Source organism: Sminthopsis crassicaudata, chromosome 2 (genome assembly GCF_048593235.1).
Source record: "Sminthopsis crassicaudata isolate SCR6 chromosome 2, ASM4859323v1, whole genome shotgun sequence".
Taxonomy (NCBI): Eukaryota; Metazoa; Chordata; class Mammalia; order Dasyuromorphia; family Dasyuridae; genus Sminthopsis; species Sminthopsis crassicaudata.
This window is the reverse complement of record NC_133618.1, coordinates 607048176-607062020: the sequence shown is the minus strand read 5'-3', so window position 1 is coordinate 607062020 and position 13845 is coordinate 607048176. Positions and strand designations below refer to the sequence as shown.

The 13845-nt window shown below is 34.8% G+C and overlaps 1 protein-coding gene across 2 annotated transcripts in view; it reads right to left on the bottom strand.

Moving 5' to 3' along the window:
- The window catches only part of PDE6C (phosphodiesterase 6C), a 78368-nt gene that overhangs the window by 51824 nt on the left and 12699 nt on the right, over window positions 1-13845 (bottom strand). For both annotated transcript variants that reach the window (XM_074295905.1, XM_074295904.1), the window contains exons 5-11: window positions 13060-13134; window positions 12088-12152; window positions 11896-11962; window positions 8920-8967; window positions 6397-6546; window positions 4681-4824; window positions 1564-1632 (exon numbers count right to left, since the gene is read on the bottom strand). In XM_074295905.1, coding sequence (XP_074152006.1) covers window positions 1564-1632; window positions 4681-4824; window positions 6397-6546; window positions 8920-8967; window positions 11896-11962; window positions 12088-12152; window positions 13060-13134 — 618 coding nt within the window. The remainder of the gene's footprint in view (window positions 1-1563; window positions 1633-4680; window positions 4825-6396; window positions 6547-8919; window positions 8968-11895; window positions 11963-12087; window positions 12153-13059; window positions 13135-13845) is intronic.

The window sequence follows — 13845 nt, the reverse complement described above, 5'->3', positions numbered from 1 at the left end:
TAGATATTTTGAGTACATTTTCAGACCATATGCATTTAACTTCCATTTATTTTTCACTTGGACCTCTTTTTTCTTTTAAAAAAAAAGAATGATTTGGAGTCGGCATATAAATGGGTTATACAAAATGTTAGTTGGTTGTTTGATATTTTCTATATATAAAATAAATATAATATAATTTAAATTATTTATAATATTATTTAGTGCCATAGAACTGAACTAGGAAAAATTATGGCCATTCTTAAATTATCAGCCATGCTATCCATGAAGGACAAATCAAATACAAAAATAATGTATGTTTGCCAGTTTGTGACAAGTAGTTGAACTTCATTGTTGTTGTTGTTGTATAACAAGTCATTGAAGTTCATTGAATTTGTTCATCAATACACATATTTTGGACAGATAGAGAATATGAACAATGTTCTGGAGCTAGAACTAAGTAGGAGCAAAGTGCATTTGGGAAAATTTTGCCCTGAGTGCTTTCCATGATCACAAACTAGACCTTGTCACAAAAGCTAATCTTATAACACTACTATTGCCTTAGGCATCTCAGTGCTCCATTGTGGTATGCAGGTAACCACATTTTCTCAAAGGCTCTTCCAGCAAGCCACAAAATAGTTCTATTTTGTAACATGATAATACAATATAAATTAATATAATATAACAAATATTTTAAAACTTTATAAGTATGTTTCTGCTAAAACAGGGATAGATATGAACAGCCCCCATGGAGGCTGATATTTCCTCACATGAAGGTTTCTAGGAGAAATTCACCCTTTGGAGCAGGAAGTCTTGTATTTATAATTCTGGCACTTAGCAGACTATCTGACTCATAGTAAATCCTCAATAAATGCTTTATCTAATGTAATATACTTGCTATCCTATTATAGTCTATCTTTTGCCTCTCATTTTTTTTTTACCTCCATTCTATAGAGTCCAAAACTTCTTTCAAGAAAGAAACTTTCTTTCAAAAAAGTACCATCCATCTCTTATAGGATGGCTATTATGAGTTGGCCTTTCACCAAAGGCATTAGTTGTATATATTTTGTGTTTACTTGTCTCTGTACATGTTTGCTCTATCCATAAATTATAAGCTCCTGAAGGCAGAGGCTGTTTTATTTTTGTCTTTGTTCATAGGATTTTTGTTCATATATTTTGTTCATAGATTCATAGTATTTGTCTAATTCATAAACTTTATGTATATATAAATATGTATATGTGGTATATGACTAAAATAAGTTTTGAACTGAACAAGTTAGTAACTGAGTAAGTCCTTGGCACAAACAATTAGTATAAACTGTATCAACATATTCCTAAACTGCATATAGAGTTGGCTCAGTGGATAGAAGGTCTGGCTTGAAATCAGGATGATCTGTGATCAAATCTAGCCTTAAACATTTACCAGCAGGTTCAGTTTTTGATTAATAAAGGTAATCTCACATTTTGGGTGATAGGTCATCTGAGGAACTAGCAAATGATAATGGGAGCTATTTCTTTTAACATACAACATACAAGGGTAGCCTTTTTGCCTCATGAAGCCACTAAACATAATTTGAGAGGACTTACCAATATCTGTATGAGTTGCTTTTCTTCACAATCATCAATAATATCTGTATTCAATTTTTCTTTGTATTTCTAAAATGTAAAAGCAATTGAGATAGTAAATTTCTCTGAAGCAGAAATTAACCCCGACTGAATTCGTCTAATATTAGAATATTATTATTATATTAATAATATTATTAATTTTAAAATGTTAGTGGGTTTTAAAGAGAGAGCCTAGCTTTGCAAGTTTCTGGAAGATGGGCTTTTAAAAAGGAAAAAATTATTATCTTTTCACCCTGGAAGAAATTTGAGGAATCAGTCCATTGGAAAATGTTTCTTTTTGTGATCTTACAATATCATAGATTGATGGGGCAAGCCTATCTATACTGGATGGAACTGAAGCCAAATGTAAAAGGGTGTAATTTTAAGTATTTCTTCATCATCCTGAGGTTGCCATTTTTATCCACTTTGTCTCTCAGAGTATTCATCTTCCCTTTCTTCTCTTGACCTTCATTCACATTCTTCCACTATTTGCAGAGAGCAATTCTTTGGCAATCTTCTTGCTGACATCTAAAACAATAATTCTCAATATCTGTTCTATGGACAATTAGTGCTCCCCAAGAGTCTTCTAGTTATCATCTGAGCTGGTTCCTTGCAAGAAGAATATTTCTTTTCTGAATTTTCATCATAAAGTCATCCTTATAGACCATGATATAAAAATGTCATGTTTATTCTATTTTATCTTTTAGATTTCCTTTCTGTAAGTAAGAGGGAAAAATAAGGAAAAATAAGGAAGTAAGAAATAAGAGAGAGAAGATTTGGGCTCTTACCCCTAAGATTTGAGTTTAAAATGTACCTTAAAGATTATCTAATCTAATGTTTTCATTTTACTTCTGGGAAAGTGGAAAGAACTTGCCAAGATCACATAGCAAATTCACTGCTCTATAACATCATCATTTGGTAACTGGCTATGTGATCTTGGATAGGTTTTCTGACATCTCTATTTCCCAGTTGTTCTATTTGTAAAATGGAAATAATTATATTTTCCCTATCTGTCAGGGTTATTTTAAGGATAATGTATAGTAATATATATATGTGTATGTATGCATATATATGTATGTATATATAAGAATTTTGAAAAGTATAAATTGCTATGCATAAATTTTTTTCATCCTATTCTTTTATTTTTTTATTATTTTTTTTTTTGCTGAAGCACTTTTTGCTGAAGCATAAGTGATTATTGCATAGGACTTGTGTATTTCTCTATTTTATCCTTATTCTTATTCTTGTCAAAGCTCTATTCATCAAAAAAGTAAACTCAGTTTATAGAGGTTTTGATTGCATCACATAGATCAATAGGAGATGATCTTCCATGTGTCAATACACTAAAGACCTGTGATTTTGTCTATGGACCTCAACACAGAGTAGCTTCTATCTGTGGCAACCCTTTAAGAGAACATTAAGTTCCTTGAAAGTAGTGGGTGATTTCCCAGTGCCCAAGACTGTGTCTAGCATATACCAGAATCTTAATAGATGCTTGTTGATTGATTGACGTGACTTAGAAGATCAGTCTCATAGCTATGTGAAGTTTAGAGAGATTAAATTATTTGCGTATGACCACAGAAGTTAGAAATTGAACCCAGATCTTTTACAAGTCTGACATTCTATCCATTACTCCATACTAATTCTCATTTATATCATAGAATCATAGATTTAGATCTGTTTTACAGATGAGGTCCTGAGATGTCAAATCACAAACTGAAGGTCAGTTATTAAAATTATTACTTTTTAGCGCAACCACTATATATGCCAATTTTTCCTAGACAATTAAAAAAATCCACACTAGGCAGCCCTCTTTGTAATGGCCAGAAACTGGAAACTAAGTGGATGCCCATCAATTGGAGAATGGCTGAATAAATTGTGATATATGAATATTATAGAATATTATTGTTCTGTAAGAAATGACCAGTGGGATGATTTCAGAAAGGCCTGGAGAGACTTCCATGAACTGATGCTGAGTGAAATGAGCAGAACCAGGAGATCATTATATACTTCAACAACAATACTGTATGATGATGAATCCTGATGGACGAGGTCCTCTTCAACAATGAGATGAACCAAATGAGTTCCATTTGTTCAATAATGAATTGAACCAGCTACACCCAGCGAAAGACTTCTGGGATATGACTATGAACCACTACATAGAATTCCCAATCCCTCTATTTTTGTCCTCCTACATTTTTGATTTCCTTCACAGGCTAATTGTACACTATTTCAAAGTCTGATTCTTTTTGTACAGCAAAATAACTGTTTGGATATATATACATATATTGTATTTAATTTATACTTTAACATATTTAACATGTATTGTCAACCTGCCATCTGGGGGAGAGGGGAGAAAGGGAAAATTAAAACAAAAGGTTTGGCAATTGTCAATGCTGTAAAATTACCCATGCATATATCTGGTAAATAAAAACTATAATTTTTAAAAATCCACACTATTATTTCATAACTTAGGTGGCCACTCTAAGCAGCCATATTATTTGTACTCTCAGGTGTTTAAATTGTTGGTATTGATGCAGAAGGCATGGGGACTTGCTAGTTACGGAGTCAGAAATCTGGGTTTGAATATTATATCTTTGTGTATTGCAGTTTATCACTTCCTTCTTTGATTTCTGCTTCCTCTATCTATAATGAGAAGGTAGATGTATTCATAAGTTCCCATCTAGTTTCAACATTCTCTTTATTCCTCTGATTAGGGTTAGAGGTGGTCTGGCCGTGGAAGTCCCTTTCTTATTCCATGAGATGCCATTCTTTTTACTCTCCAAAGAACTTCAATGGATCTTGGCATTGCTTTGTTGATCTCCAGTTCCTGATGCCTAAGATTATAACATTTCACTGTTTAATGCAATTCCATTATAAAAATTCTAGGTGGTCTGATGAATTTATAATATAAGGATTTTTATCTGTAATAAATCTCATCTTGGCCAGGTTAGCTCATTTCATCTTCATCTTGGACCTAGACATGTTATTCCCCACCCCAGCATGAGTTTACCACCCGCTAGTTCTAGGCAATTTGGGGAAATTCCAGAGAAAACAAGTAGGTAGTAAGCTGTCTGGAAAATTAAACTACACACTTACCAAAATAGATTCAATTTCACCAGCAGTAGCTTTGGTCTGATACATGAGCATTTCATAAGCAATGTCCCTTCTGTTTTCAAGTTTATTCATTTTATCATAGGTGTCAGTATTTAAAAGAGACCAACCAAGAAACTGTGTGAGAATCTGAAATAAAAGAAAATAGTTTGCTTCTTGAAGGTAAATAAGAAATAGCAATTTGGATATCAAAAACATTGTGTCCCCCAATCAGTCAATATCCTTATTCTCAACCATCTGGTTTCTTATTTTAATCAAAGAACAATATCAATAATTATAACAGTAATTAGGGTCAATCTTGATCGTAGATTGGAGGCAATTGGGTGGCACAGTGTATAGAACTGCAGGCTGGAGACAAGAAAATCTGAATTCAAATCCAGCTTTAGACCTTTATTAGTGGTATGATCCTGGGCAAGCCACTTAATCTCTGTTTCATTTCTTCATCTCCAAAGGAGGAATAATAATAGAACCTGTTTCTCAGGGTTGTTGTAAGAATAGAATGAGATATAATTTGTAAAGCAGGTTGTATATTTTAAATGCTGTATAAATCCTAGCTATTATTATTCAGTGAGTCTATGACTGTAATTAGGAGTGGTATACTTCCAACTCCAAATTCTTTTTCCACCTGCTGTTTGTTGCCAGAAGTTCCACCACTAACACTGAGCAACATTCACCTATTTTAAGACTGATCTTTCTTAGACTAAAAATACTCCTAGAAAGAGAGATGTAAGTCATATAAGCCTAAATAAATTAAGAATATGAGATCAAGTTTTGTTAGAGAAGATTCTGGATACATGGGAAGTTGGAGAGGGTACCCCTGAAACTGAAGGAAAGGGGAGGGAAAAGTGGGGGAGGAGTCATTGACCCCCACCTTGACCTATTTTGTAAACAATCATTATCATTACCTATTATACTAAGACTGCCCCCCAACAATAATATCATAATATATTGAAAGTGAAAGCTGCAAAGGGATTTTCATCCATTCTTCTGAAAGGGAATTTACTTTATAAGTCTGCTCTTAGTAATATAATTTGGAATATGTGATAAATAATCAATTCAACTGAAGGAATATTTATTAATCCTATATTCAAGGCATTGTACTAAGTGCATACAAATAAAATAAACCTCAAGAAGGTTACAATGGGATAAATATCTATGTACTAAGGAAATTATGTAGAGGTATTGACGTCTGTCTCTAGTGAGGTGAAACAGCTGGAGATGTCAGAAAGAAAAGGAGGAGGAGAGGAGATGGGAAAACCAAAGGATTATGTATCTTCATGTGGTAAGGATCTTTCAGAGTCTTCCAATCCATCTCCCTCATAAAGCATATGAGGAGACACAGTTTTCTTAAAAATGAGAAAGCAAGGAAGTAGTATGATAATGGAACTATAGGAAAGAGAGTGAAATAATAAGAAAGAACAGAATGAATATTGTGTGGAGGCCAGTATTTAAGTTTCCTGCGTCACAAAAGCAGGTAGAGCTCTCTTTTCACCATTACCTAATTTGGGGAAACATCCTGGCAGGCCCACATTTTAAATTTTGACGACAAAATGTACTGTAAGCTGGACACAGAAGCAACAATCTGGAGATGTGGCTATTTTGAGCCTCTGTGAATCACTACATAATGAAGCTTTCAAAGGAAATTTGAGCACACCAAAGCAGTAATTGGGCATTTATCCCACATTATTACATGAAACTCACCTCAGTGATTTGCTCATCGTATTCATCAAAGGGCTTTGCGTCTTTTCGATTGTAGAATGTCACGACTCCCACAATGTCTTCCTTCTTGTTAACGATGGGTAGGGAGAGGACATTTTGAATGACCCAGCCTGTTTCATCCACGGGTCCTTTCTATAAAGAATAAGAACTGTCGTCATTTATTGACACACAGGATGGAGAAGGATTCAGGTGTGGCTGGGGGAGAGCTGCTGTCCTGTCCTGAAGGGCTCTAAAGTGGTGGGGATTTTTTGGGAGGCAAGGTTATTTGTTTGAATAAGAACCACCTATGTCAGATACTAGGAATGGTATGTCCAGTGCTTCAAGGGAAGCAGAAATCCATTCCTTTCCAATTCTGTTCATTGGGGATGTGACAATATTCAGAGCAATCATTGCCATACCAGTGTGAATGAGTCTGATGGAGATGGGGCTAGCCCCACCCTGCAAAAAAAAAAAAAAAAAAAAACAACCACACAGAACTTCTGGACTGACAATCAAGAATTCTAGCCCCAGTTTTGCTGCTAAGTGCATGACCTTCATCTCTGAGTTTCAGCTTCCTCATAGTAAAATGAGGTACTAAATTACCTGAAGCTGCTATTTGGTACAACAGATGGAGTAGAAGACTTGGAGACAGGAGTTCAAATCTTGTCTCAGGCGTTTACTGTCTGTGTAAACTTGAACAAGTTATAATTTTTCTGTGCCTCGTTTGTGCATTTTTAAAATGGAGATAATAACCTGTTTCATAAGATGTCTATGTATTTAAATCTATTATATTATACTATATATATTACAAATAAAATTTATAAAGATTTATTGTTTCATGTATAATTTTCTTTTCCTGTTTTACTATATAAACATATATGGAAATCCTTATTTACTTGTTGTTTGCTAAATTTGGAATAAAAAATAATATATGTATGTGATATATATATATAATATGCAATAATATACATGATAATAATATATAATTATATGTATATATGTTCTATATAAGCATAATTTTATATATTAGATATTATTTTTATTCCAAATTTAACAAATAAGAAGTAAAATAAGGATTTCCATATATATTTATAATTATATATATGTATATAATATAAATATTATATTCCAGACTGAGAAGATTATATTTTATCCTAAAGGTAAATAAGATATCTGAGCAAAAGAGTGACATAGTCAAGCTTTTGCCATAGGAAGATTATTTTATCCATGTGCATTGTATTCTTGCCAAGTACACACATGGGCTAAGTGTATGTATTTTTGTATATGTGTCTGTGGAGTTCATATGCATATGTAAATTAAGCTTCCTAGATGTCCTAATCTAGTGACAGTCCCAAGTTTTACCTTCCTGCCTTGGGAGCTGTTAGTCCCTGATTCTATCTGGGAATTGATCTTCTAACTCTAGCCAGAAGCTTGTGAAGCGTAAAAGAATAAATACTAGATAGAACAAGAAATCTTTCCACATCAGTGTCAACCATGCCTCCGACAGAACCAGTGGACCCATGAGGTCAGCCACGATGGCAAATGGGGAAGAAAGGAGACTTGTAAGCTGAGATATTTCACCAGCTCCATGACTGAGATTTTGGGTGTTGTGAGCAGGGAGGGGTTGAAGTGGGTTTCTAAGGTCATGTCCATCCATGGAAATAATTGTAGGAAAATAAGGGGAAGATCATGGAAGGAGGTAAGGTAAGAATTAGGATTCCAAGACAACCCTGGATGTAGTGAGACACTAAATGGGGGGATTATCCTAAGGCAGGCAAGATGATTAGTAGCATGAAATGGCACAGCATCAAGCAATGGAAGCCATATTTTGGGATATGGAATGAGAAATCTGACAATAGCAAAAGCTCAATTAGCACAACAGAAACTAAGCAATTTAAATGCAACTGAAGTGAACTGATTTCATGATCAAGGAGGCATATTTCTATCACTGGGAGTAGGAAAGAATGTCACCGTAGTAGGAACACAACCCCTTTCTAGGTTGCAAGGTCCTGGGTGCCAGAATGAAGCAGCTATCTCCTTCCTTTCTCTCCCTTTTCTTCCTTCTTTTTACCTTCTTCTTCCTCTTAAGTACCTGTACCTATAGCAGCTGAGGAAAGAAACTAATTTTTACTTTTGTATCTTCATCTTTGTGCTTTTCTATTAGTGCTAATAATTGTTTGTTGATCAGTAGTCAAGAATGAAACTAAATTCTATTTATATTGCCAAATCTGTCACTCACTCTATGACCAACCAATAAAATTGTCATGCCAACAACAAAATTATACGATGATCAATTCTGATGATTCCTTCCAACAATGAGATGATTCAGACCAGGGCTCATGTTGAGTGCTCTCTTTCTGGACCTCATTTTTCTTCTCTCTAAAAGGAAGGGGTTGAACTAGAAGATCTCTGCTCTAATTCTTATGATCTATTGAGAAGACTATGTGTCTTATTGTGCTCTGGGGCAGAGGTGGGGGAAGAAAAAGAAGGGGAGAAAGAGGACGATGGAACTGGAATGTTCCTTACCTGAAATGTGAAATATTCATCTGCTGGTGCATTCATCATATTACAAATCTGCAGAGAAAATAAAATGTCCTCAGAAATAATAGAACTGATAATAATAAGAGATAACAAAACTCAGGTCAAATACAGCAAATAGCATTAGTACCATCACTTTCAAAATTAAAATACTTTATGTTAAGAATTGGTCAATTAACAACATAGAAAGTGATATATATTAATAATCAGAATCAATAGTAAGGGTTTTGCTTAGGATATTTTGTTGGTTTTGTTTGGGTGTTAATCTGATGTTCCAATACAAAATTATTAATTAAAATTTAAAATTAATTTAAAATAATTGAAATAAAATTATTAATTAAAACAAAATATGTTTTAAAAGTCATTGACTATTCAAATCTTCCCAGCTTGGTGAAAACTGAAGCCCATTCATTTCCTTCCAGAGTACATGAGGGGTCTTATAGACTCCTTTATGGGGTTACTTCTTAAGGAACCAGACAAATATTCCAAATAGCAGCTTATCAATGACAAATGCCCATTGACTTCTTATTGACATTAACATTTATGCTGCTTACTTGTCATTTGTTGAAATTTAATATTACCTCTCTTCATTCATACTTCTGCATGCAAATTGATTTGTAAGTAGTTTGAAACCAAAGCACTTTATTTCTCCTATCTAAAGAAGACAGGGATATAGAAAGTGAAGTGTGTGTGGTGTGTGTGTGTATGTGTGTGTTGTAGTTGGGGAATGGGGTATAGCGACTTAGTGTGGGGTAGGATAGGGGAAAGATGGTGGAAAGAAACCTTGCTTAAACTGGTGTTTTGTATGAGAGGATGCTGAAGATTGTATTTCCAATACAAAGTGGAATTAGGGGAAGAGGAAGGTAGGGAAAGGCTAAGAAACCAGACAGTTTCTCAGCTCCTTCTGAATTAGGTTTTCACAGAGTGACTTCATTATTTTAAATGTTATGAATTCTCAGAACATTAGACATATTTATATTTAAATGTATGCACAAGATGACATTCCATTACATGCTATTTTTGGTTCCTAAATAGCAGATAATGGAGCTGTTACTCAGCTTTTGAGTCCGTAATTACTTGCAAATTTCCTTTCCCCCTTTCCTCTCTCAGGTCCTATTCATTCCTCTATCTGTGCTACCCTCCCACTTCCTCTCCCTGGCTCTCTCCAATCTTCCCCTCCCATCTTTCTTCAGCTCTTTTTGTTTCTCTTCTTTTTGTTCCCTGTTATCTCCTCCTTTCTCTCTTTCCCTCTCCCTTCCCTTTCTTCGCTTCTCTTCATTCTTGACCTTTTCCACTCTCCTCTTCCCTTCCTCTTTCTGTCCCTCTTTCTTTTTCTTCCCCTTTACTTCCCTTTCTCTATTAGCTCCTCCATTCTCTTCCTTTTCTTGTCTCCTCCTCTCTCTTCTTCCCTTTTCTCCCCTTCCCCATTTCTCCCTCCCTTTCTTTCCTCTTCCTTTTCATTACTAATTAAAGCCACACTCCAAGCATTGAAAATTTACCCACAGAAGAAAAATATCACAAGGTCTAGATTCTAAATAGGTTCACACTGACTGCTTTGTAAATCTTCATGAGTCATTATGAGTCATTGAGACTCTCAGCCCAGGTGGTCAAAACTTAATGGACGCTGCTAAAGGTGTAGAGAAAATGTTAGAGGAAAAGGAGAAATCGTGCAAGTAAGCACAGCAAAAATACACTTCAGGTGTTGGGCTGTGAAGGGAAGAAGAGAAACCATGGTAACCAAAGGAAAAATCTGACTTTGGTGAACATGTTTTGAAAATGTACAGGCTCTGAGGTAGATGAATGAGGAGTCAGAAGCCAGGAGAGTAGGAATGAACAGGAATAGGGAGACTTATGACAAAGACAGAATGGTTTAGGGAGGCTGAGTTAGGCAAGACATTCAATGATGAGAAGAAACAAAGGGTCCTTAAAAGACTGGGCAGTATGACATATCCAGTACAGCTGTGAATCAGAATGTCAGGAGAGCTGGATTCTCCTGACTATGCCTTTAACTTGTTGAGTATCCTTGGACAAACTCATTTCAGTTCTCTGAGATATTTTTTGCATGCTAATAAAACAACACAATCGTGTTTGATTATATGGTTTCCAACTTTTGCGATTCTACAAAAACAATGTTGCCATGAGAGAGCCCTGATACTATTTGGCACAGATGGAGGTATTTAACATGGGAGAAATTGGTGCAGATTTCAGGTTTCCAAAGGGCTCAGGGAATCAAAGAATTTCAGAACTAGAACAAAGTGCAGAAGGAAATTGAGATTTCATCTTTCATTGGCTCTTAAGTGAATGGAAGAGATAATACATTTGGTAATTCATAAATATCCAGTATGGGAGGGGGAGAAGAAGAAAAGAGAAGAGCAAGGAAATTATAGGAGACTTATGAAAGAAGAAAAACCTGAAACTGAATTATATATAATCATGATGACAAGTTTGGTCCCAGAGAAGAAATGAGAAGACATCCCTTTGCAGAGATAGGGGACTATGAGTGTGAAATAGTATTTATATTATCAGAAATTAATAAGGTTTTATTGTAAAGAAGGGAAGTAAGATTGGGAAAAGACATGTCAGAAAATCAAGAGATATCAATAAAAATAAAATTTAAACACTTTTTAAAAGAACAATATAATAAGGAGGCCATTTATAGGACATCACAGTGGAATGGAAAGGATCGTTTTGGAATCTAGAGTCCAAAAACCTAGGTTCAAAGCTTGATTATATGACTGGGCCTCTCTTTGGCATTCTTCTAATAACATAGAGTTTAGAGTTAGAAGTTAGAGTTAGAGGTCTTTAAGTAGCTTTATGGCATATGCTACCTTATGTCATAGTTGAAAGAAGGATCTGTTCCAAGGCTAATTAATGTGGTTATTCCCTGATGTATTATTTTCAATCCTTTAGCTAATATCAATTGGAATCAACATTTTGATAAATAATAATTGCAGAGAAACTTACAAATCCATGTTCAGCAACATATGTTGGCAACCCACTAACAAGAGACCAGTGGTCTGGAGGAGGTGTCCTGTGGGTTTAGAAAAAAAAGAAATTATGAGGCAGATAAATATAAAGTATATTAAATCAGTCAGTATACAAGGAATAAAAATCATTTGTCATTCATACAGCAATATCATTCATAAAAATACTCACTGGATGACTTTGATCTCTTCTTTTCCATGCAGAATATAATCAATAATCTTATAAAAGATAATTTCCTAAATGAAAGGGACAGATTAAGAATGTGTCAGAATGAACAAACTCTCCTTAGAAGAAACCCATAGTTTGAGAAATATTTTTTCATAGAACACTTTAAAGCAGCTAGTCCATCATCTTTTCTACCAACCCACTTCCCCATCATACCTTTTCTTCCTGATGTAAGTCTTTTTCTATGGATTAAGGTTGTAGTAAAATGAACAGTATGTCACTAACTAGTTAGCTACACAATAAATCTTTTTTGACCAAATTTATATCTCCAGTACTTAGCACAATGCTTGACACATAATAAGTGTTCAATAAATGCTTTTTCAGGTAAATATGACTTCTTGAGACCCAAGTTTAAATCCTTATCAGACTATTTCTATATTACAATGGCAGAGATAAATGAATCATGGTACCCTTAGTGGGGAACTCAACTTTCTCCAGTGCTCTGAGAACCATAGAATATTTTAGTTAAAGTGAGGGAGGAATTTAAAGATGAACCTGGAATGGCTGTTGAACTGAGCTGGAAGTGAGAGAAGTTTAGAAAGGCCTACTTGAAGTTATAAGATGGTTATTAAGGTTGAAAAAGAAATAGCTTGAGAATAGAGAGTGAAATAAAGTATGACTGGCATATTTCAGATAATAAATCAAAAGCTACCGTTCCAATCAGGACAGTGGGCCCCAGAGTATTTTTTCACCAGAATCCAGCATAGGGTTTTACCCACAATTTGTTCTGTGAGATAGATGAATAGATGAATTGATGGATGGATGGATGAAGGATTGGATTAATGGATAGATGGATGTCTCTTCCAGTCTATATTTGTGCAGAGCTTCCTCCCTCCCCCAAATGGAACTAAGACGTAGGATTTTCTTATATTCAGTACAAAGTGGAATGAGCCAAGGAAAGACTTTCTTTAAACTTACTCTGCCATCTGGTGTCTTTGGACCTTTGTAGGGCTCTACTTCTCCAAGCTTGATAGGCCATTCATCATAGAATTCCTACAGATAATTAGGTTTGAATGTTATCCAATAAAAAAGTTCACAAATCCATCCACTTTAGATACATCTTGTATAGTTGTTAGTTCAGTGTATTTCTTGTTTATAGACACTGAATTATCTAGATTACTTTAGAAGTTCTCTACTACAACAACTTTACCTTACAGATAAAGAAACAGGAAAAGAGATTGAATGATTAGATAATTAGCAGGAATAGGATCAAAATTCAGTATAATGTTCTTTCTGTACCATCACACTTCTTCTCTTATGTCACTTCAAATCTCAAGGATATTAAGTAAAAAAAAATATTTGTTATTAGTAGCATAATGAATGAAAACCCTTGAGAGATAGTTTTCAGGTAAATAATAATCAATTTCTTATTTAGGCTGGCCAATAATCAATAGATTGATGGTCAGAGAAACCACTGACCCAAGTAACCAAAGTAACCAAAGACCCAAAAGGAGACGTGGAATTACTTTAAATTCCTTCTGAAACAGAACTCCCAGGACAAGTGGAACTTATCCCTGATTATTAGATATTTAATAAGGAGATGCAAGTCTTCAGCTCCTCCTGCTGAGAAAGTGGTTTGATCATGAAATTCAGCAACCTTAAGGCATCAAAGCAAGGGAAGCCTCCATCCATACCTCTAGCTAGTTTTCTCCTTCTTGAGATGAATGGACCTAACCTCTAATGGAGAGGATCTAGAAGCTCTTT